The 25,932-nt window shown below is 42.3% G+C and overlaps 1 protein-coding gene across 1 annotated transcript; it reads left to right on the plus strand.

The window, feature by feature from the left end:
- The first annotated feature begins 210 nt into the window (after positions 1–210).
- On the plus strand, positions 211–24,708 carry SLC25A1 (solute carrier family 25 member 1). Its single transcript, XM_069961118.1, has 9 exons — positions 211–494; positions 13,749–13,856; positions 13,993–14,092; positions 15,240–15,378; positions 18,553–18,637; positions 20,320–20,424; positions 23,181–23,296; positions 23,808–23,881; positions 24,465–24,708. The coding sequence occupies exons 1-9, from the start codon at positions 356–358 to the stop codon at positions 24,577–24,579; spliced, it is 981 nt and encodes a 326-aa protein (XP_069817219.1). The 5' UTR covers positions 211–355; the 3' UTR covers positions 24,580–24,708.
- Positions 24,709–25,932: the final 1,224 nt, after the last annotated feature.

The following is a 25,932-nucleotide window of genomic DNA, read 5'->3' on the forward strand; positions in this document are numbered from 1 at the left end:
TAGCTATATACAGGACCATATACAGTGTACAGCAATATCCAGGACTGTGAGGGATCCCTGACACCCCCAGCCACCCACCCTGTATATAGCATACACACTGTATATAAGGATTCTTCTCTCTGTATACTCGTGTTATCCTCCCCTCAGGGCGGTCCTCTATGTTTTCCACGCAGGACGGGGCGCGGCCCAGGGCGGGAGGCAGAACCGGCAGCGCCTCCCCCTCCCCGGATCCCGGACACGGCGGCTGCCGGAACCAGTGTCACCCCCGTGCTGAGCCCCAGGTCCCAGCACTACCTCCCCTCCTGGCATCGCCAGCTCTGCCTCCCTGCCCGCTCCTCCTGGCATCATCACCAGCATGTGCTCCAAGCCGCCTGCCCATGTGTCACCCCTCCGGGTCCTGCCGGGCTCCAGCCCATTCGCTGTCAGGAGTCTGGCAGCCGCCGCACCGGCCGGAGGTGCCAAGCTCACCCACCCGGGCAAAGCCATCCTAGCAGGTTAGTGGGGTGCGGGCTGCTGCTGCGGGTGACAGGTGCTGCGGGGATGTGCTCAGCTGGCAGCACTGGGTGATGGGGAAGAGCGGACACGTTGCCAGGTAACGCAGGACGGATCCCCGGGATCGCAGTGTGTACAGGGGCAGATGAATGAAGCGGTCAGGATCGCTGGGGCACTGCCCACTGGCACAACAGGTTGTTTACTAGGAGTTGTAGTATCGCGATATAGACACTCGGGAACAATTGTAGACAGTCAATAAGTGACAGACAGTAATGAGGGTGGTGAAGTCGCACTGATGTCAATAAAAACGCATGGGGGGGTGTTCCATATGAAATAGTTAAAGGGGTACTCCAGCATTATTTTTTTTCTTCAAATCAACTTGTTTATATAGACTTATATTTAAAAATCTCCACTTTTCTAGTACTTATCAGCTGCTGTATGCCCTGCAGGAAGTGGTGTATTCTTTCCAGTCTGACACAGTGCTCTCTGCTGCCACCTCTGTCCATGTCAGCAACTGTCCAGAACAGAAGTTTTCTATGGGGATTTGCTGCTGCTCTGGACAGTTCCTGACATGGACAGAGGTGGCAGCAGAGAGCACTGTGTCAGACTGGAAAGAATACACCACTTCCTGCAGGACATACAGCAGCTGATAAGTACTGGAGGAGTTGTTTTTTTTTTTTTTTGTTTTTTTTTAGTAGAAATAAATTACAAATTAATAATAAACTATAAAAAGTATAAACTTTTTTTTACACCTGTTGATTTGAAAGAACCCATGTACCCAGCTGTTACCTGTATCTCCCCAATCCCCCATACACACAGAGGCACCATATCTAACCTGTCAGATCCTTCTTTCTCCCAACATCTCATGTCCAGTGAGTATTAATGCTCTAAACACATCAGGCAGCCACTGGAAGTCAGTAGGGTTGGGCAGCACAGGTGTAGTGTGTTTGGGGACCTTTAGGGCCCTATTCCACCGGACGATTATCGTTCTGATTATCGTTAAGTCGTTCGAATCTAAACGATAATCGTTCGGTTGAATAGCAGTTAACGATTAACGACCGAACGAGAAATCGTTGATCGTTCAATAAGACCTGGACCTATTTTTATCATTGCTTGTTCGCATTGAATAAGACGTCGTTCGGTCGTTCTCAGTAGTGACTAAGGCAATAGCGACGACAAGACGACCGCAAGAACGATAATAAGTAACGATTACCGTTCCATGTAAATGGGCGATTTCAGATCTTTCGCAATAGGGGTCGTTTGGATCGTTTATCGTTAGCGATTATGCAAACGATAATCGTCCTGTGGAATAGGGCCCTGGATCACTGCCTGGACCCGTCTCCATCTGCATCCCGGCAAGAATTCTGTGTATAACAACAAGGGTATATTGACAGTGTAGTATAATCTATGTGCATTTGATGTGTAAATCAATATAAATAAACTGAACATGGCATCAAATTTGCAGTGCACATGTATATGTATATATATATATATCTATCTATCTCTCTCTCTCTATATATATATATATATATATATATATATATATATCTCAGAATCCACCAGAATTAAAAAAAATATATATTATTTAATATATATATATATATATATATATATATATATTTTTATATATATATATATATATATATATTTATAACAAAGAGAGGGTGTGTGGCACTTGAGCACTTGATGTGTACAGTGATATACAGCATAACTAGGTAGGTAAGGAACATGTATAACAAGATGTACCAGATCTATGATACGGCGTGAATCATGATAAATTTGGCGCAGTTTCGCCAGCTTCATCTGCTTTTCTATTGTCTACATAAAGGACAATTACTATACATCTCCATCGTCGTCTTTATCAATTAATAAAGATTAAGGAGGTTAATCAGATTCTATACCGTGACTCACAGAACGTTATATGGAGCAATAATAGAGAGATCTCTGCCCAGTCCTAACCATGGCGCTCAACCCCCAGCCTAATGCTTTCTCTGCTGCCCCATAGCTGTCCTCTTCCTGGACTCCTGCGGCCAGTCCTCAGATGGTGACATGGACACTGGTTGCAGAAGAGAGTAGTCAGACTGGAAAGAATACATTGATTCCTGCAGAACATACAGCAGCTGATAAGTACTGGAAGGCTTGAGATTTTTTTTTAACTACAAATCTCAGGCACTTGCTGGGAACAGCTGATTTTTGTGGGGTGAACAACCCCTTTAATGTCAGCAGATCCCCTCCCAACTATGACAAGCCTATGGGCTGCGACCTGTCAGTCCCTCAGGCTGCTGACTAGCCGCTGGCACTTAGATTAGATACTTTGTACTTTCACCTTTGCTCCCTGGGTAATGAAGAAAGGCAGCAAAACAAGTCGTTCCAGCAAAGAGCAGGGTAGAGGGGAAATACAATGTAGGCCAAAGGGGATTGTACTTGTAGTTAGTCAGCGACAAGTGTTCAAGCACCCATAAATACACGTCCATTGTAGGGAGACCTGCTGAGTGGGCCCAGTCTGCATATATGATTACTTCGTATAGACAGAGACAGGTTATCTATATAGGATAGGTGTGTATAATTCTTTTAATCAACTCTTGTCAGAAAGTGCCATTAAAAATTCTCAAGTCTTCCAGCACTTATCAGCTGCTGTATGTCCTGCAGGAAGTGGTGTATTCCTTCCAGTTTGGAGAGAAGGAGATGTTTTATATGGGGATTTGCTACTGCTCTGGACAGTTCCTGACAGGGACAGAGGTGGCAGCAGAGAGCACTGTCTCAGACTGGAGAGAATACACTTAGCAGCTGCTGTATGTCCTGAAAGTAGTGTATTCTCTCCAGTCTGACACAGTGCTCTCTGCTGCTACCTCTGTCCAGAGCAGTAGCAAATCCCCATAGAAAACCTCTCCTGGTCTGGACAGAGATGGCACCAGAGAGCACTGTGTCAGACTGGAGAGAGCAGGACATCCAGCAGCTGATAAGTACTGGAAAACTTGAAGTTTTTAAAGAGAACCTGTCACGCGGTGTGCCGAGCCAGAACCCTGGCTGACCCCCCAGTTTAGCACTGGATATTTACTCTTTCCTGGAAGTCCCACTCCTGGACCCGGTACGGAGATATCACCGTTGGAAGCCATGCGTGTGCTCCAGTCATTTTCTATGGACGTTGTACTCACTTCTGGTAATTAGCATACAGCGCACGCTCTGCTTCCGACGGCGATATCTTCGTCCCGGGACCGGGTCCAGGAGTGGGACTTCCAGGAAAGAGTAATTATCCAGGGCTCCCCGGGGGTCGGGTGGGCTCTGCCCTGGCACACCGCGTGACAGCTTCCCTTTAAATAGAATTAAATTAAAAATCTATATAACTTTCTGACAGCAGTTGGTTTGAAAGGTAAAATTTTTTTGCCAGAGTTCCCCTTTAAGATACCACTCAGCCTATAACTCTTGGCTTTCAGAGAATACACACCGTCCAGTAATTAGATTTTAGTAATAGATCCCTAGGGAGAATGGTTTCCCCATTAAGCTCATTATAATGAAGCGGACATCACTATAGTGTCTCTATTGTCATACAGCTCGGATTACCTGTCTATAATAATATTTCTATAATATCGCTGCAGCTTTTTACAAAACGTTGACAATTTAGAGAAATAATTTTCATTTATAAAAACGGAGCAATGAGCAGAAAGGCGGTGATGGGTAACGTACTGATGGCAAGCTCTTCAGCCATTGTCTGACACCGCTCCGGCCGTCCCCACTTGTGTCACAACCAGCGGCTTCCATTGTGCAGAATTGGCAGCGTTCCTCTACCTTCTCACATTCTCCTCTGAGTTACAGGTAATAGGTCACTTTACTGCTTTTATGGCAAACACATTCTTCTGTACCAGTGTGTGCACCAGAGTTCAGCCTGCAGATTTGGACTAGACTGGCCCGGTTGGAGAAGCTCCATATTCCTCATCTGAAGTCTATAAACCAGTTTGGTAAACAAGATATAGTTTCCTTGTATCATACCATAGATCAAACTCCATGTAACATTAGGCTGCATTCACACGTTCAGTGTTTTTCCTGGTCCGGGATTGTGGTCTGCTAGCTACCTCCGTGATCCGTGCAAAACAGTCAGTTTTGCATCCGTGTCCGTTTTTTTTCACAGATCTGTTTTAAATTACATTTGTTACATCACATCCGTGTTTTTCACGAACAAACACGGATCTCATTGATTTCTATAGGGAATCCTTTCCGTGCATCCGTTCCGAGTAATGACATGTCCTATTTTTTAACGGCACGGATCCGTGATATCACGGAACATCTGAATAGGCCAATAGAAAGCAATGGGCTGTAAAATTGTCCGTACGCATGGATCCGTGAGCAAGGACAACTTCACGGAATGTGTGAATGCAGCCTATGTGCGAGTCCAAACACCATTTTTTCTTTTTTTTTATCCTGACCCATACTAACATATCATACTAAGGTTAGGTTCACATCACGATTTTGCAATCTGTCTCACTGTATCCGTTTGGAAAACGTACAGAAAAACGTGGTGAACCATATTTTTGTGTATGTTTCAAAATGTAAAAAAAAATGGATCTATTTTGATCAGTTTTTTTTTTTTTTTTATAATGTAAGTCAATGGAAAACAGATGGTATACAACAGCATAATTTTTTTTCATAGAGAGGATACATTAAATGGATAGCAAAATGGTGATGTGAACCTAGCCTTACCCACACAACGAAGTCCCTGACTGTAGACAGACGGAAGATGATTTTTATTGACACATACAGAAGTACATACAGATACGGATCAAACATGTTGAGGTGACAACTCTGTGCTACACCAGTATATAGATCTAACTATGTAACCAATAAAATGATGAAATATCGTCCAATCCTTTATTGCATGTGCTGCTGTATACTGTAAAGAAATAAGTAACACTATCTGGTTGACAAGGTATATAGAGAATACTTCAATATCCTTAAAGGAGAACTCTAGCGATCCCATAAAAAAAAATAAAATGCACAGAAAGGATATAGGTGCACTTACAGGGTGTTTTGCACCTTTCCCACTTGTCTATGCTGCTCCTGGCCCCAGATTCAATCTGTTACAAATGATCCCAGTTTTACATCATGGTACTTGGCCAGGAAACTACATCTCCCGGCATGCATTGCAGCTCAAATCCAACTGCTGGGTACCCACCCCTGTCTTGTAGTACCTGCCCACCATTGGGTCGATCTGCTTCTGCTTTGCGCAGTTAGCACAATGGTGTTAAGTAGAATTAGCTCAGTTGCCCCTAGCAACCAATCAGATTCCATTTCATTTTTCAAAGAATCTGTGAGGAATGAAAAGTAGAATCTGATTGATTGCCAGGGGCAACTGAGCCAATTCTACTTTACACTTGTTTGATAAATCTCCCCCAATATCTATATTTTTGTCTATCTATAAAGATAGACAGAGAGTGAGAGGAAACAACAGTGTCTCCTGTCCCCTATAGTACTCAGGAGAGGCTTTTGTTTCCCAGCCCTTGGCCAGGTTACATATGAGGTGTTACATACAGCTTGGCAAGCAATAGAAGAAACAGAGATCACGTGACCTCTGTCTCAGAAGGACCAGGACCAGGAAGTAATCTCTCTGGTAACAATACCTATATACACTACCAGTCAAAAGTTTTAGATCACCTTTAGATGTTTTTTTTTTTTTTTTTTTTTACATTAACTCAGTTCTAGTACAGCGAATCCTTCAAAATGGTTGAAAAGTTAAAATGATAAAATTATGATTTTTATTTGGTGGCTCCACAGCTCCAGTTACTCCATGTAACTGACTATCCTTCCGCTAATGCTGAGGTGCAGCAGCCATATTGTAGGGATGTCGGGCCTTGACTGGGGTCGCGTCTGCGTCTTAGTAAATATTATGCTTATTTATTGGGCAACCTGAGATTTCCTAAGAATAAGTCACAAAAGTCTCCTTGGTTTTCTAATGACACTGCTCTGGGATTTAAAGGGTGTTTAAAACAAGAAAGTCTGGACCCAGGGCTGGAGGAGAGAGGAAGAAGAGGCAGTAAAACCAGTAACAGACTGTGCTCATACTTGTCTCCTGCTCTTTGTAATTTGAGATTTCCATTTAACATGAGATAAAATGCACAATGAGAATTGTACATGAGAGGATGATCACATAGCAGTGCCCTAAAGACCTGATAACCAGGGCGGTGGAGTCTGCGTCGGAGCTAGTTTAGGTTGGAGTAAAAAAAAAAAATGTTCAGACCCCAGCTTAAAAAAAAAAAAAAAAAGACCAGAATAACCCTCTCTCACATACATTTAGTTTCCTCCGTATATCAGTAATAAAGCACTGGCCCTATTAGATTAGGGAGGTTGGTGGTCACTATTTGGCAGGTTGATTCTGAGCTGGAAGAGTCCATTGTGTGGGGGGAGATCTGTGCTGGTCTCTTCCTGGATGCTGGATGACTGTATATGAGCAGCAGTGTAATATGAAGATATCCAGTGTAATATAGAGGAGGAGGAGAAGACATAAGTAGTGTAGCAGTAACCTCTGTCCTCAGTGTGGTGTTTTCTCTCCAGGAGAAGATTTATCAAAGGGTGTAAAATTTAGACTGGTGCAAACTGCCCACAGCAACCAATCACAGCTCAGCTTTAGGCAGTGCTGAAAGGAAAGCTGAGCTGTGATTGGTTGCTGTGGGCAGTTTGCACCAGTCTAAATTTTACACCCTTTAATAAATCTCCCCCTGTGTGTTTTGCTTTAGTGTGCTATGACTGCAGAAGGCTGTGTGTGTGTGTGTGTGTGTGCGCGCGCGCTATGGCTGCAGAAGGCTGTGTGTGTGCGTGCATTCTATGGCTGCAGCAGGCTGTGTGTGTGTGCTATGGCTGCAGCTGGTTGTGTGTGTATGTGCGCGCGCTATGGCTGCAGCTGGCTGCGTGTGTGCTATGGCTGCAGCTGGTTGCGTGTGTGTTTGAGAGGCAGAAATTAAAGGGGTATTCTGGGCAACAGTCAGAAATCCAGTGGAACCTGTAACAGTTTGTCAGTTTGTTTGTACAGGATTTATAAAAAAAATCATCGTATATAGTAGAGGACCTATGCAAGTCTACTGCTGCCCTATTACTGCTTATGGGTATGTTCACACTGAGCAAATTCGGCGGAAATCTGCGGCAGAGCTCTCCCACCTGCCTTATAGTGTCAAACAGTGTATCTGTGGGAGGGCTCAGGGAGAGCCAAGGCGCATGAGCCCCCCCACAGACACGCTTTTTAACACTAAGGCAGGTGGGAAAGCTCCACCGCGGATTCCCGCCGAATTTGCCTAGAGTGAACATACCCTTATACTGTTTACATGAGCCCTTCTAGTACACACATTCACTGGGCATTATGTGCTGTCAGGAAGTTACAGGTGTACCCCGTCATGAATTCATAGCTGCATAGAGGTTCCTAAGAAGTTTTTAGTTTCACTGTATGATTGCAATACGCTCTTTATGCTTTTCTATGTTTAAATCAACATTATATACATGGCCACTAGGTGTCTTCCTTCACTACGCATGGGTACAGCTGCTGCACATCCACATTCAGTAGCAGAGAATCCTGGAGGTGCTTGCATTGTATGGTCAGCTCTCCTGACACACAGCACCAAAACCTCTGTAACCACACAGTGGCATTATACTGACTGAATTGTTGCAAAACAAAGAGCATTGTCTCCTGGTAAGCTGCAGAGCTAATATAATTAGCCTAAGTCATTTGCCCTCAGCTGCATGATCATCCGGTGTCTTTGTGTAAGCGTGCAAAGGACCGGGACTTCCTGTGTTTGGTCTGTTTTTTTGAACAGAGAAAAGACCAAATATCAGCAAGGAGGGAGCATAAAGCACAGTTTGGCCAATAAGTGTCTCCCTTTACTGCTGCTGCGCATCCACATTTAGTTGCAGAAAATCCTGGAGGTGCTTGCATTGTATGGTCAGCTCTCCTGCCACACGGCACCAAATATCAGCACAGTGGGAGCCTGGAGCACAGTTTGTCTGTATGTATAATGTTGATTTAACGTAAAAAACTTAAATGTACATTTTTTGTGACAGATACGCTTTAATGTATCTTCATGTAATGGGTGAAGCTTCACATAGAACAACCCCCAAATCCAGGTTAGGTATTTTAAGGGCGAACCACTGCTTTACATAATTCATGGTTGCTTTTTGGCTGTGATGCGACGCTTGTTAGGTGTTTTGTCGCATTTAGCCGCAGGATTTACAGCTGTGTTCACAATAGCAGTGTTTTTCACTATGAACACATGAAGCGGTGGTACGTGTTGTAGCTCTGTGCTTGCTGGGAGGAAACAATGCAGCGGCCCCCAGACTAGATCATTACTCTGCAGCATGGTGATCAGTGAGTCTTTGTGTTGCGATGCTGCATTTGCAGATTTTTAGCATTCCTCTGTGGCTGAACCAGGCAAATCTCTTCTGGCATTACTGTAATGGCAGGAGCATTTCTCCAGAATAACCGTCCTTATCGTGTAGTAATATCCACTGCACAGGAGTCACGCCGTTTCCCCCATTCCTCCCCGTTTTATCCTAGCTCTCTTATGTGCTCGCCCGCTTCTTACTGTCCCCTCTGACATCAGACTCCCGTTATTCCAGCTCACTTACATTTTTGGCCACATCTGTTTAGATTCCTTACAACTTCCTAGTAAATCTGTCTTCACCTAGCTCCCTCTAGTGGTAACTACGGGGAACTAAAATTATATTATTTACCTCTATAGAGGTGTGATGGGTGGCAGTGACCAGCTTTGCAGTTCTGGAACACCACTAGCACAGTTGCACTCAGCTGTGAATCTACTTGGATACTGTCCGCTCGGGCTGTGTTTCCGCTGCATTGTCATAATCTGTGTTGTCTACTTCACAGGCCGACCATCTTGTGTGTCTTGGGGTGTCTCAGCACTAGTATTAAAGGGCTTTTTACTTGAGTCGAGCAGTTTTTAATGCTCGAGTGCTTGACTCGAGTAACAAACCCTCTTGAAATCAATGGGAGACTCAAGCTTTTAAAGGGGTATTGTGGTGATTTTTATTTATTTATTTTAAGTCAATTGAGGTCAGAAAGTTATATAGATTTGTAATTTACTTCTATTTAAAAATCTCCAGTCTTACAGTACTTATCAGCTGCTGTATGTCCTGCAGGAAGTGGTGTACTATTTTCAGTCTGACACAGTGCTCTCTGCTGCCACCTCTGTCCATGTCAGGAAGTGTCCAGAACAGTAGAAAACCCCCATAGAAAACTTCTCCTGCTTTGGAGAGTTTCTGCTACTGACAGAGGTGGCAGCAGAGAGCACAGTGTCAGACTAGAAATAATACATTTCCTGCAGGACATACAACAGCTGATAAGTACTGGAAAACTTACAATTTTTAAATAGAAGTAATTTACAAATAGGTATAACTTTGATTCTAAAGAAAAAAAACTTTTGCTGGAGTTCCCCCTTTAAACAGGTGCCTCCTGCTCGGCAGAGCTGAGGGTGCATGGTTAATCTACTCCCATTTGTTTCAAATGTTTGCATATTTCATCCCTTGAAAGAAGGTTTTTTTAAACAAAATATCCAAAAATTTGAAGGAAAAAAATATAATCAGTTTCTGCAAGTAACATTAGAACTCCGGCAGTATGCCGGCAATATGAGGGGCTTGACCAATGTTTGACCAAGCTCTATGCCCGACCGAATATGCTAGCTCAACATTACACAGCACTGCTTCTATATCAGATGTCTGGTGAAAGAAGGAGCAGGCATCTTGGACTTCAAAACACCTGATCTTTTGTTCTCTTGGGAGACAAGCTGCTGCCAGTGGAGTGTATATCTCAAGGCTTGTTATATTTATATATCAATATGTCATATTTATATGGAAAGAACTTGTTCTTTGTAGGAATATAAAGTTAACAAATGACAGCTTTATCAGAGGCATTTCAGGTCTGTATTTTTATGGTACCCCCTGAGGCCCCGGCTCTCGCTGTCATTGAGCAGCATATGCATTGTAAGGCCATGTTCACACAACAGTAATCAGTAATCAGTAAGTGGTTAGTACAGAACTTACGTTGTGCTGAAGGAATCCCGGCCTGAGTGTATACGCAGTTTACACTCCGACCGGGATCCCTAGCGGCGCCGCGAGAAAGCAACATGTCAGTTTTCTGCGGCCACTATTCAATAAATAGCGAGCGCAGAGAACCCTGTCAGTGCACACTATGGAGCGTGCGGCTCTGGCCGCATGTTCCATTGTGTGCAGTGGGGAGTTCTGATGTGGGTGCGCACGGATGGGCCCGCATCACAACTCCGCAGCGCTGAAGATCATCCAGGCGGTGCTGCAGTACTGGCTGGGATGTTTTTTTCTAAGACCGGCTGTTCTGTGACCCGGCTGGGTCACAGAACGGCCGGTCTCTTACAAGGTTTGAACATAGCCTGATTCTGGATATATGGGATCAGGCCCCGGCTGTCGCTGTCATTGAGCAGCATATGCATTGTAATTCTGGATATATGGGATCAGGCCCCGGCTGTCGCTGTCATTGAGCAGCATATGCATTGTAATTCTGGATATATGGGATCAGGCCCCTGTTCTCGCTGTCATTGAGCAGCATATGCATTGTAATTCTGTATATATGGGATCAGGCCCCGGCTGTCGCTGTCATTGAGCAGCATATGCATTGTAATCCTGGATATATGGGATCAGGCCCCGGCTGTCATTGTCATTGAGCGGCATATGCATTGTAATCCTGGATATATGGGATCAGGCCCCGGCTCTCACTGTCATTGAGCGGCATATGCATTGTAGTCCTGGATATATGGGATCAGGCCCCGGCTCTCACTGTCATTGAGCGGCATATGCATTGTAGTCCTGGATATATGGGATCAGGCCCCGGCTCTCACTGTCATTGAGCGGCATATGCATTGTAGTCCTGGATATATGGGATCAGGCCCCGGCTCTCACTGTCATTGAGCGGCATATGCATTGTAGTCCTGGATATATGGGATCAGGCCCCGGCTCTTGCTGTCATTGAGCGGCATATGCATTGTAATCCTGGATATATGGGATCAGGCCCCGGCTCTCACTGTCATTGAGCGGCATATGCATTGTAGTCCTGGATATATGGGATCAGGCCCCGGCTCTCACTGTCATTGAGCGGCATATGCATTGTAGTCCTGGATATATGGGATCAGGCCCCGGCTCTCACTGTCATTGAGCGGCATATGCATTGTAATCCTGGATATATGGGATCAGGCCCCGACTCTCACTGTCATTGAGCGGCATATGCATTGTAGTCCTGGATATATGGGATCAGGCCCCGGCTCTTGCTGTCATTGAGCAACATATGTATTGTAAACCTGGATATACTCACTTGTTGACAGCCTCTGTCTGCAGACCTGTTATCCCACCCACCGCAGAGAGGCGTCGTTTCCAGTCTCCAATCACCACGTTGCCTCCTGGGGTCTGCTGACTCATGCTTATCCTCTGACAGTATGGCCACAGCCGTATACTCTGTACACTGTATCTGTATAGAACACAGTGCAGTCACCCATGTGATCTGCATGCAATGGGGCACATGAGGGAGGGGGGGGGGCCTCTAAGTGAAGGCGGATTGGGGGATTGTTCGGTGGATGCACTTAGAGCTTCCTTATGCCTTAAAGCATTTGCTTTCTAATACAGAGGTTAATGGTTTATTTCTTAGAACAAGGATGCAGAGACAGAAGGACAAAGCTTTTTCCTAGGATTCTGATGTAAGACACTTAGTTCTTATAGCCTCTGGCACAGACATAACATTCACGTACACAAGATCTGTCCTTGGCCCGCATTTAGATGCATCAACATTTTCTATACCTAATGTATTCTGTAATCTAGTTCAGTGGTTCGTATTTTTCATTAATCTGAGCCTTTTTTCACAGTTAAAGGGATACTCCAGAAAAAAAAAAAATATATATTAGTGGGAATTCACACATGGACTTTGCTGATGTGGATTTTTACATTTGTGTGAGAATAACAAACTGATGTGTATGGTGAAAAACAGTTATTGACATGTATGAATACAACTTCAGTCCCATTCACATGGAGATAATCCATGGATTTACTTTTACTATGCTTTGGTTATTATCTGATGCCCTTAAAGTGATTACAAAGCATAACGTCTATATTCCAAAAACATCGCCCCTCCTGGCCTCAGATTGTGTGTGGTATTACAGTTTGGCTCCAATCACTTCCTTAAAACTCACAATACAACACACAAACTGATTACAAGATTGGTGATGTTTCTGGAATGTTTTAATCCTCAGTAATCCCTTTAAGGTGTTGCCACTCAGTTATTGTTATGAGAGAGGTTTATGTGGCTCCAGATTTTTTATTTTTATTTTAATCAAAAATAAGAATCATCTGGTTGTACACTGATCAGGAAATATACGTATAAATGGTGCTATAACTATGTATGATATAATAAGTATAATGATGCTATATCTATGGTATAATGGTGCTATAACTGTCTATGGTGCAATAACTATCTATGGTATAAGGGTGCTATAACTGTCTATGGTATAATGGTGCTATAACTGTCTATGGTATAATGGTGATATAACTGTCTATGGTGCAATAACTATCTATGGAATAATGGTGCTATGACTGTCTATGGTATAATGGTGATATAACTGTCTATAGTATAATGGTGATATAATTATCTATGGTGTAACTATCTATGGTATAATGGTGCTATAACTGTCTATGGTGCAATAACTATCTATGGTATAATGGTGCTATAACTGTCTATGGTGCAATAACTATCTATGGTATAATGGTGCTATAACTATCTATGGAATAATGGTGCTATGATTGTCTATGGTATAATGGTGCTATAACTGTCTATGGTGCAATAACTATCTATGGTATAATGGTGCTATAACTATCTATGGAATAATGGTGCTATGATTGTCTATGGTATAATGGTGCTATAACTGTCTATGGTATAATGGTGCTATAACTGTCTATGGTGCAATAACTATCTATGGTATAATGGTGCTATAACTGTCTATGGTATAATGGTGCTATGATTGTCTATGGAATAATGGTGCTATGACTGTATGGTATAATGGTGCTATAACTATTTATGGAATAATGGTGCTATGATTGTCTATGGTATAATGGTGCTATAACTATCTGGTGTAATGGTGCTATGACTGTCTATGGTATGAATGGTGCTATATCTATGGTATAATGGTGCTATAACTGTCTATGGTGCTATAACTATCTATGGTGCTATAAGTGTCTGTATCGTCTGTTCCCTGTAGGAGGTATTGCTGGTGGAATAGAGATCTGCATCACATTCCCTACAGAATATGTCAAGACACAGCTACAGCTGGATGAGAAGGCTAACCCGCCGAGATACCGGGGGATAGGTGAGTAGTGACGTGTATGTTGGGGGTTAATAATGAAACGCATCACTGGTGAGAGTGGCTGGACGCCTTTCTGGTGGTATTACTAGGTGTTTGTCACATTCTAACTTGGTTTCGATCATACGGTTTCTCTTTTCAGCTGACTGTGTGAGGCAGACCGTGCAGGGTCATGGGGTGAAGGGGCTATACCGGGGGCTCAGTTCTCTACTCTATGGTTCCATTCCAAAGGCGGCTGTAAGGTAAATATCACTGTCACTATTCTGCCTTCAGGTAACATTATTGGTGACATTTATTATGAATCACAATAATTTTTGCACTGCGCTTCCACTTGCTGTGCAAAACTGTCCGGCCCATGTGCAAAATTTACTGTTAGGAGAAAAACACTATTTTTTTGTGGCTTTTATTTTTTGGGCTAAAACACACTATGTTTTGGGATAAAGGGATGAAAAAACGGATGCATTTGCGTGCATCTGTTTTGATCTGTTTTTCTATTGACTTCTATTATAAAAAAGATGGATCAAAGCGCATCCTTTTTTTTTTAATGTAAACAAAAATGTGGTCGGCTACATTTTTGTGTAGGTTTAAAAAAAAAAAAAAAAAAAAAAAGGTGCGTTTTGATCCGTTTTTTATAACAGAAGTCAATAAAAAAAAAAAACGGATCAAAACGTATGCACGCAAATGCATCTGTTTTTCCATCAAAAAAGAATTGCAAAAATATAGTTTGAACCCAGCTAGGTTAAACAACAACGCTAGGGTCTGACTGGAGAACTGCTGCAATTTTTTTTTTGTGCGCAAAAAAAATAAATAAAACATACGTGATAAATCTGATTAATAAAGTAGCTAACTTAAACCACACCTCCTCCGAGTAAACATTTTCAAAACTGTCAAAAACTGCTCAAAAATAGTGCAAAGACAGTAATAAATGTTTATATATAACATCACTTTTATAATGATGTTCTGCACGTCCCTCTCAATGGTTTACTCTTGGTACATATACATTTAGGATAAGTTGACACTGAAGAATAGGCAAGGAATTGAAGAGGGAAGTTTTCTGCTTAAAATTACTCTTCTTCAGCTCTGGCGGAATTTGCACCGACTTCGAGCAGAAAGCGGAAAATTCAAAGTCCCATTGATTACTATGGGATCTCTCTAGCGGAATCCGCCCAAAGAATTGACTTGTCAATTCTTTGGGCAGAAACAGAGCATAAATTCCACTGCGTGGACAATAGAGCGGAAATCCCACTGAGCTCAATGGAACATTGCTCTGGACATATTTATAGGTGAAATTTCAAGAGGAATATGTGTAAAATTAAGCTCGGATTAAGCTTGAAATTCCTCAGTGTGAACATCCCCTAAGGCTCGTCATTGCTGTTTCTTCTCCCGCAGGTTCGGGATGTTTGAGTTCCTGAGTAACCAGATGCGAGACGCCCATGGGAAGCTGGATAGTAAGCGCAGTTTAGTGTGTGGACTGGGGGCCGGTGTGGCTGAGGCCATTGTGGTGGTTTGTCCTATGGAAACTGTTAAGGTGAGCTCATCTATAGCTCTGTACGTGTGATAGGAAGTCTCTTCTTCAATTCTCTACTCTAACCAGACGTAGCTATATATAATAATGAATGGCGCTCACCCAGGCAGTTTAGATGCAGGACAAGGTCCAATGTACAAAGTGAAAGATGTCATCCAGCGCAAATAATTGGGTCAAATTTTAGAAGAAGATTTATCAAATATGGTGTAAAGTGAAACTGGCTCAGTTGCCCCTAGCAACCAATCAGATTCCACCTTTCATTCCTCACAGACTCTTTGGAAAATGAAAAGCGGAATCTGATTGGTTGCTAGGGGCAACTGAGCCAGTTTCACTTTACACCATGTTTAATAACTATCCCCCTTAATGTCTTATTCAATCTATATAGGAGCATACCGACAAACAGGAGGTTTAAAATTACACGTCTCAGGTCCACATGGCAACTTAGTTAGTTAATTTTAAGCCTCCTGTTTGTCTGTATGTTTTTAAATGGATTGAAAAAAACATTAAAGGAGAACTTCGGTGGGAAAAATCCAGGGGTGGGTGGTGGATATGGTAAAATAAAGAAGTCATACTTACCCATTTCCCATGCCACAGTTCACGGACCCCCGCCAGCCTCCTGTAGCTCACGACCAGGCCCAGACATTCCCATTCATCCAGTCAGTGATTCAGGGGTGGGGCAAGGGGACAGATAAGTATGAGTAAGGGTACAAACACACACCGTATACGCAGCAGATCTGCATCAGATTTGATGGTGCAGATTTGATGCTGTGTTCAGTTATTTAGATCTAATCTGCTGCGTATCTCTGCATATACGGTGTGTGTGTTTGTACCCTTATGCTGCATTTACACAAAGTGATAATTCGCCCAATCGATCGTTTAACGATTTTGAAGCAACAATTTGGTTTTTATAACAATCAGCGTTTAGACAAATAAATTGTTAGAAAATTCGTAAGAAAAGTCCTTATTGCGATCGTTTTCAAGATCGCTTAAGCCCATATTTTACGTAGGGTAAAAAATGAACGATTTCTCGTTCGTCGTTTGATCGATTATCGTTTGAATTCGATCGTTATCGCGCAAATTTGCACAATAATAGTTACGTGTAAACGCACCTTAAGTTCTTTATTATGCTCCGACCACCCCTTGCAGATTCAGGATGTTCACTAGAGTTCTCCTAACGTTTTAATAGATTATCTGCGCTGGATTATTTCTCATGTTACTATATTTATCTCTATGTACAAAATGGATATTGTTCCTTTTATTTCCCTATGACAGCAATGGGTCCATCCGCATGATCTACCCCCAATGCACAGGATATACCGGCAGCGTACAGCATATGCTGTTGGGATGTGACATGCCGAAGAAGAGGAGTAAAGATTATCAGTTAGTACATTGACTGCTGACATGCCCCCACTAACCTTAATGGGGAGAACCACAGCAATGAAAAGGGCATGTATAATCTACAGTTAAACATGGCAGGAGCCCATAGCCGCTAATATGGCTGTAGCTATTATTTAGGGAAAAAACTGAAAGCTGGGGTTTGATTTGTTGCTATGGGCAGTTATTCTCTCATTTCTCTAGCACTTCTGTTCAGTTTTACTTATAGTTCTACAGTAGTAAAATGTTTTGTAACTGGTTCTTTCTTTATAACCACAAACCACGGCAGGGGTGCCCCCTATTTGTGCGCACATTGCGACCCTTCGTGAATACTTCCTTGTTATGTAGTAAATAGGTTTGAACATTGCAACATTTCCTCATTTCATACTGGAGATGTCAGTACCGTAGTTGTGTATATTGTATTCTGACGCCATCTAGTGTTCATAGGGAGGAATTACACTATGTTTTCAACACTGATCTGTAACGTCTCAAAGGGTGTGTGATTTTTGTGCTCATAGTTGAGATGCCTGCCTACATGAGCAAGGATAGGTGTCATCTTCCTGAACGCCCAATCCTTATCTAGCCTAATTTTCTTTATATGTGAGGGTATGTGATGAAGTGGTAATCTGGAAATTTTATTATATATATATATATATATTGTATGTGAACACAGACATTTTTGTGTAGACTAATGTAATGTCCGGTGATGTCTGGTTCATTATATTGAGTTTAATTGGGAAACCGATCTCCCTAGGGATCTATTACTAGACTCAGATAGTAAAACAAGGCAAAGGCGGAAAATCAAATTACTAGGCGTTGTGTATTCTCTGAATGGAGCAAGCAGTAATGTACTGAATGACATCTTAAGGGTGCGTTCACACCTACAGGATCCATAGCAGATCTGCAGCAGATCCGCAGCAGATTTGATGGTGCAGATTTGATGCTGTGTTCAGTTATTTAAATGAAATCTGCTGCGGATCCGCAGCAGAAAATAAGCTGCGGATCCGGTAAGTGTGAATGTACCCTAAAGGGGAACTCTAGCAATTTTTTTTTTTTATCAAAAGGTGTCAGAAAGTTATAAAGATTTGTAAATTACTTCTATTTAAAAATCTCAAGTCTTCCACTACTTATCAACTTCTGTATGTCCTGCAGGAAGTGGTGTATTCTTTCCAGTCTGACACCGTGCTCTCTGCTGCCACCTCTGTCCATGTCAAGAGCAGGAGCAAATCCCCATAGAAAACCTCTACTGCTGTGGATAGTTCCTGTTACGGACAGAGGTGGCAGCAGAGAGACTGGAAAGAATACACCACTTCCTGCAGGACATACAGCAGCTGATAAGTACTGGAAGACTGGAGATTTTTAAATAGAAGCAAAATCCGAATTTGTATAACTTTCTAAAACCAGTTGATGTAAAATAATTTTTGGACCGCAGTTTCCTTTAAATATCAGTACTACAACTTTTTATGTAGGTTATTTCTGTCATCAATGTATGATCAGTGGGCGCCATTCACTGTGTTTTTCACCATTTATAAAAACCAAGCTTCAGTCCTTTTAAATTGGCACCCAGGCAGTAAGCTTAGATGGTGCCTGCATAAGATCAGCACTATGCCTGCAGAAGAATTTAAAGGGGCACCACCCCGTGCTTCTCCTGCTGGACATTGCATGTTAACAGTCCTTGTTATAGTGATGTGTAAACTAAGTATCTTTTACCAAACTCGAAAATGTCTATGATCCTACCATGGAATGTTCTAGCGAGACACTTGTGAATGCATCAGCATTAAGCATCATTTTCTGTCGCTTTAGGTAAAGTTTATTCACGACCAATGCTCCCCGAACCCAAAATACAGAGGATTTTTCCATGGAGTGAGGGAGATTGTACGTGAACAAGGTATTGGCCTTCATTTCTTTCTGTCAGCACAGATTAGATTTAATACTATATATCAGTATGTGTCCCTAATATTGAAGCTGCCTGCAGGTATCTGCATTTTTAAAAAAATATATAGAATTATTTGCGGTTCTCTTTTAATCTATATCTTAAAGGGGTATTCTGCTCAAACATAATTTTACATATTATACAGAGAAAAAAGGAGGCAACACCACTCAAAACAACAGTAGTGTGAAGAAGAGGGTCCAACACGAGCAAAAAGTCCAGTATATGAAGTGAAGGGAAAAATAGTCAGCACTCACCAGTTAGATGCTTCAGTGTTCAGTTTATTCCATGTTAGGACATAGCAGAGGGTGCAGGTGCGTTCCCTTAGACAGCAGTTACACACCTCTGCGTGAAACAACAGTCCCAGGGAAGGCACTTGCATCCTCTGTCTCCCCTTCTCTGCTATATACTAAGATGGAATAAACTGAACACTAAAACATCTCACTGGTGAGTGCTGACTATTTTTCATAACTTTTCATATATTGCTGCCCATGATGAGAAAATAACAAACAGCCTATTCTCACCTTTCCGCGCTCCCCCGGTGTTCGGGTCCCTTCGAGACAGACCCGTTTGGGAGTGACAGCCCTTTCAGCCAAGCACTGACCAAGCAGGGGCAGCACCACGGCCAGAGATTTGCTAAGCGGGCTGTCACCCCGAGACAATTCTTGGAAGTAGAAATGGAGGAGAATTGCCAGGACCCGAAAATGCTGTTGGATGACACCAGAGGAGCGTGAAAAGGTAAGAATAGGCTGTTATTTTCTCACCATGGGCAGCAATATATGGTAAGTTATGTTTGAGCGGAATGCCCCTTTAAGCAGACAGAAGTACCTGTATGAATCCTGACATATAAATGACCCACTCTATCAGGATTTACAGACCATGACAGACTGACACTACCAACATGATCAAATGGTGCTATTTGTGTATGTATCAGCCATAAATGTTCAAAGGAAAAGTCCCATAAAAAAAGAAAAAAGCAGAAAGGCAGAGGGGTGCAGGATCATAATAAACAAAGTATACTTTCCTATCCTCACGCTGCTCCTGGGTCCAGCTGACAGCCGCCGGCCTCCTTCAGCTCTTCTACCTGCAACGTCACATACCCGGCCCGCTCAGCCAATCAGTGACTGGGGGGGGGGACACTGCTCCACTCACTGACTGAGGGGCAATAGCTCAGCCGGGCTGTGACACTGCAGCTGGAAGAGCTGGGTATATACAACATACCTGGATCCCAGCCAAAAGTGACAGCCAGCGGCCATCAGGGAGGAGGCGCTACAGAGACATGAGGACTGGTAAGTATACATCGTTAATTAGGTTCCCACACCCTCCTGCCTGCCTGTAAGATCTGTAAAATATAAGGAATGCACACAGCAATGTGTATGTATCAAATGACATTTTTACTGACAATACATCCTTAGCAAACTATTTAAACCAGATAGAAACTGTTGTATACCTAGACTGGAGGGACATTGTCAGTACATATGGGGGCGCTGTCAGTACAATCAGGATATAAGTGTAAACCCTAGCATGGGAAAGCTTTGCTCCGGGCCCCAGACTCCCAGGATCCTTGTAAGAGACAGTATGGTTGTAGATTGAAGCATTCCTTCTCTACTTGTTAGATAACCGTTCTGTTTGCTTCCTAGGTATAAAAGGGACATATCAAGGTCTCACAGCTACAGTCCTCAAGCAAGGCTCTAACCAGGCTATCCGCTTCTTTGTGATGACCTCATTACGGAATTGGTATAGAGGTAAATGATGTGTACAAACAGTTGTTCTTTTCATGTTCTCATTGACCACGCTGAGTAAACATCCACCGTGCAGGGGAAAAAAAAAAAAAAACAGCTGAAATCTGACAATTTTACTATTGTTGGTGTTTAGCAGTGCTTTTGTAGCCTTTTCCAGCTTCATGTGTTTCTAAAACGCATGTTCTGAGGACCTCTGAAAGTTACTTGCACTGAGGTATGGTTCTCAGTAACCAGCCTTTTTACAGAAGGGCCGCTTAGCATGACTATGCATTTGGCTCTAGAGAGCTCATCTCTATGTAAACTCAGTCTCCTAATCTCATCTCCTTATTGAAACAACTTTTGCCAATTCAACACAAAGGTAACTTTATTTGCCTCCCTGCACTGTACATGTTTACTTAATATACCGAAGAAACATAAAAAGAACATGGATCATGTCTGTGTTTTTAGTTCAGCTAGATTTTTCTTTGTCTATGTTTGTGACTTAGATCACAATTAAATTTTATCAATAATCTGTGCAGAAATCCTGGAATTATAAAAGGGTTCACTTACTTTTTCCTTAGTTCCTTAGGTTAACAAGCTATTTATGTTCAATTTGTAGATATGTTGTATAGTAGTATATACATAACTATAGCTTGGCTACAGCTTTAACCCCATAAAGCATGCTGCATCCAGCTACATGATCTACATATACAGTACATTTGTGAGGGTTCGTCTGCTTAGAGTTTTCAGAGGTTTATGCCCAAACATATTTAAAGGGGAACTTCAGCGGGGGGGGGGGGGGGGGGGGGCAATTAAATCAACTGATGTTAGAAAGTTATACAAATTTGGAAATTACTTCTGTTAATAAATCTCCAGTCTTCCAGTACTTATGAGGTAATGTATGTCCTGCAGGAAGTGGTATATGCTTTCTAGTCTGAAACAGTGCTCTCTGTTGCCACCTCTTGGTCCAAGATTAGTCCATGAGCAGGCAAGGTTTTCTATGGGGATTAGCTACTGCTATGGACAGAGGTGGCAGCAGAGAGCACTGTGTCAGACTGGAAAGAATACACCACTTTCTGCAGGGCATACAGCAGCTGATACGTATTGGAAGACTTGAGTTGTTGTTGGTTTTTTTTTTTAAATTTTCAATTTTTTATAATTTTCTGACACTAGTTGATTTTTTTTTCACCGGAGTACCCCTTTAACAAACAAATTACTAACTATTGTCTAGAAAAATGTTCTTGAACAGTTTGCCTGAAATAGTTGAATTGTTTTGTGGTTTCAAATGTTTGTTTCCACCAGAAACTAACAAAGTATGTAAGCTTTAAAAGTGTCACGGTCATTGAAAAGGAAGTTTAATGTGTCAAAAGTTTTGAGTCTGGATGCTGAGGCCCTCCACCGATCACAAGAACGAGTGGGGAAAGGTGCTTGGCTTTCTCCTTGCTGCAGGAAATGGATTGTATAGAAAGCCTATATATACACTGAGCTCTCCTCCCTCACTCCATCTACTGATCATGGCGGGGGCGCTCCCAGACTTTGAAAAAAACCCATTACCATGTCTCTATGACATGTCAGAAGTTTTTTTTTTCTAAAATGACAGGGACACCTTTAACAAATGGAACTTTTCTATAGATTACAGACGCAAGTAGTTTCGCTTGTGAAGTGATACTGCATATTGGGCAACCAGAGGGGATCTGGGATCCATGTTCTACAAGTTTTATATATGTTAAAGGTTGATGGATTTTAACTTCAGCTTTTTTACCACAGAAATATTTGGCTGTGTCCTATCACTCTTTTGAATTTCCCTTACTGGATGACATAAATTAAAGGGGTATTCCACTCAAACATAACTTTTGATATGTTGCTGCCCATGACGGGACTAACAATTCATTGCATGCGTTATTATCTATTTAGTCTCCTTCACCCAGTTCTGAGCGGCCTCTTTTCGCTGAAGACACAAAAAACTGTGTGTGAGCTTTTCTCTCTGTCTCCCCCTCCTTTCCAAGATAGCTGATGTAAACAAGTCCCTGGCAGGCTTTATCTGTAAACTTTGTAACTTTTTTATAATGCTGGGAGGGTTTATCTGAGGTTAAGTTGCTGATTAACTCACTGTGATTAATCCTCCAGGCATTACAAAGTTGCAGATAGGGACTTGTTTATATCAGTCGTCTCAGAAGGGAGGGGGAAGAAGGGGTAGATGGAAAATAAAAGCTCACACAGTTTTCTGTATCTTCAGCAAAAAGCTGCAGCTTAGAACTGGGGAAAGGAGACTGAATAGACAATTATATGTATAGAAGGAATTGTTAGTTTTAGCTCCCCCAACCGAACACTGACAGATGATGTTGATGAAGATAGGGGTCAGGCAGGATGGAAAGTCACCACCTGACCCCTTTGTTCTGGGAGAGATAATCCAAAGCCAGAGCCAGGGTATGAGGACCTTAAGTTCCTCACTGTGACCACTGCTGATAATTTTATTAAAGTTTTCCGATATAAACTTGTCCATAAGGATGGCAGGGGTCCCGGGGGTGGGGGAGGAGGTCTCTAGATCAGCGCCCCAGCTCCTTGGTTATGAATGGAGCCGCAGAGACCTATGTGCAGCCATAATGATGTCCACTTGTTCTGTTAGCTAGTATTTATTGTAGATAGGTAGCAGGTCATATACTATGATAATATATTGTAATATTTTACATTTGGCATCCAGGGGGATATCATGTAATGATTGACAAGACCTGATATGACTTCTGCAGACAGGTCTCCTGACGGGTTTTTGTCTTTGACAGGTGACAACCCTAACAAACCAATGAACCCTCTTATTACTGGTGTATTTGGAGCAATTGCTGGAGCTGCCAGTGTGTTTGGCAACACACCCCTGGATGTGATCAAGACCAGAATGCAGGTAATGTGAACAAACGCTAAACCTATATAATAACTTAACAACGTGTCCAGTCCCTAGTGCCTCACGTTAATAATATTAATATAACTATTTGGTATTTGGGGATCCTGCCAGGGTTGCAGGGGTTATGTCAGAAATGTATACTTACCTGTCCCGCTCCCTCCAGAAATGGTGGGTCGGCCTAAATCCTATACTGTCTATGCTGACTGGCCATTTCCGAAGGGGGCAAAACATCACCGGATGTTCCAGAAACAGTACAGAGAACGCGTGGCCCGAGATCCAGCAGCTGCAGGAGAGCGGAACAGGTAAGTATACATTACTAACATGACCCCTGTGGTCCTGGCAGGATCCACAAGTATTAAATATCTCGAAAAAAAACCCTTTAAGCATTCTCTATTGATACATAATGTGTGTCAGGGTGCCAGCACCCTAGCAAGATCCAAGCAGTGTACCGTAACAGGACATTTGTGTTAGTAAATATCTGTGAGAATACTATGCATGGTTTTCATTGCAGGGATTAGAAGCGCATAAATACAAGAGTACATGGGATTGTGCCTATAAAATCCTCAAATACGAGGGGCCCCGAGCGTAAGTTTCAATTTTCTACATATATACTTAAGCTATTTCTTCTCATTTTTCATGATGTCTTTATTACCCCCCTCCCTTATATTATAAGGCTATGTTCACACAACATATGTTTTGCATAAATCACGGCCGTTGTTGCAAATTGCAACAACGACCGTAATTTATACAAAACATACGTTTTACGTGAATGAATGGAATCCGGGCCGGAGAGTATACACAAAGTATACGCTCTGGCCGGAATTTCACCTGGCCGCCTGAAAAACTGACATGTTAGTTCACACAATGGAGTGTGCGGCTCTGGCTGCACGCTCCATTGTGTGCAGCGGTGAATTGGGATGCAGGCGCACATGGGTTCATCTGCATCCAAATTCAGCAGAAATGAAGATCATCCGTCCGCTACTGCAGTACCAGCCGTGATGATCTTCAGTAACACCGGCCGTTCTGTGACCTGGCCATGTCACAGAACAGCCGGTGTTATACGTGGTGTGAACCCAGCCTATATACATATTATTATATATCTATTTTGCCCTATTTTCAACATATTGTTCTGGTAATACCTTAATGGTCAATCTAACTCATCTTGCAGGTTTTACAAGGGGACCGTCCCTCGTCTAGGACGTGTGTGTCTCGACGTGGCTATAGTCTTCATTATCTATGATGAAGTGGTGAAGGTGCTGAACAAAGTGTGGAAGACCGACTGAGACTTCAAACTACTAGCCATGGATCCCAACTTAGTGGGATCTTCAGGGGTGCCAAAGGGTCCATTCAATCACTACAATCTCCTGTACTCCAGTGCCTCTAGTTCCTGAAGACATTCCCCCCCCCCCCCCCCCCCCCCCCTCAAATTTCTGGTTTCATCTTTACCTACAACCTTTAAGAACCAAAAGACAAACAGCATTGCAGTTTGTTACAACAGAAGTGAAGGGGTTAACAAGGTTTAGTATGCATTCCCTGTTTTATTTGTCTGTGGAAGAGCTTTTATAGTTTTATATTTTTTTAAGCCTATAATAATGACCTTATTATTATATTGAGTACAGTCGCCTCGTGTATACAGTGGGTAATCCAGACATTAATAAGTATAATAGAGATACATATGTACTGTGGGTCCAGCGTATAATATTTTAGTATAGATCTTTTTAATGTCCATGAATTACGATAATTTTTCACATTGGTGGTACAATGTAATTCATATGGATATTGTATATAGTAACGTACCATCGTCTATTCAGTGCCTTCTGCAGCAGAAAGATCTCTATAGCCATAAATGGGTCATTATAAGACCTACAATGTATTATCTACCTAGCATGGTATAGGATGAATACAAACCATATCAGAATGGTTTAAAGGGGTACTCTGGCAGAAAAAAAAAAATAAATAAATCTTTTCAAATCAACTGGTGCCAGAAAGTTATATAGATTTTTTACTTAATTCTATTAAAAAATCTCAAGCCTTCCAGCACTTATCAGCTGCTGGATGTCCTGCAGGAAGTAGTGTATTCTTTCCAGTCTGACACAGTGCTCTCTGCTGCCACATCTGTCCATGTCAGCAAATCCCCATAGAAAACCTCTCCTCCTCTGGACAGTTCCTGACATGGACTGAGGGGGCAGCAGAGAGCCCTGTGTCAGACTGGAAAGATTACACCACCGTCTGCAGGACATACAACAGAAACTTGAAATTTTTAAACAGAAATAAATTTACAAATCTGTATAACTTTCTGTTACCAGTTAGTTTAAAGACAATTTTTTTTTTCGTGGGGATACCCCTTTCAAGGCTGGGTTCACACTACGTTTTTGCTATTTGTTTTTTCATCCGTTTTGAGCAGTTTTTTTTATTGACTTCCATTATGTAAAAAAAAAAAAAAGTCTCAAAACGCATGTTTTTTTTTTTTATAATGAAAGTCAATGGAAAAACGGATCAAAATGGATGCACACAAATGCAAACGGATGAAAAAACCAATTGCAAAAACGTAGTGTGAACCCAGCCTAACACTTAATTTTGCTCATTGTGAATATATAAGCCTGATTTTTTTTTTTTTTTTTAGAATGGAATCATGA

The sequence above is a fragment of the Dendropsophus ebraccatus genome, chromosome 3, assembly GCF_027789765.1.
Source record: "Dendropsophus ebraccatus isolate aDenEbr1 chromosome 3, aDenEbr1.pat, whole genome shotgun sequence".
Classification (NCBI taxonomy): Eukaryota; Metazoa; Chordata; class Amphibia; order Anura; family Hylidae; genus Dendropsophus; species Dendropsophus ebraccatus.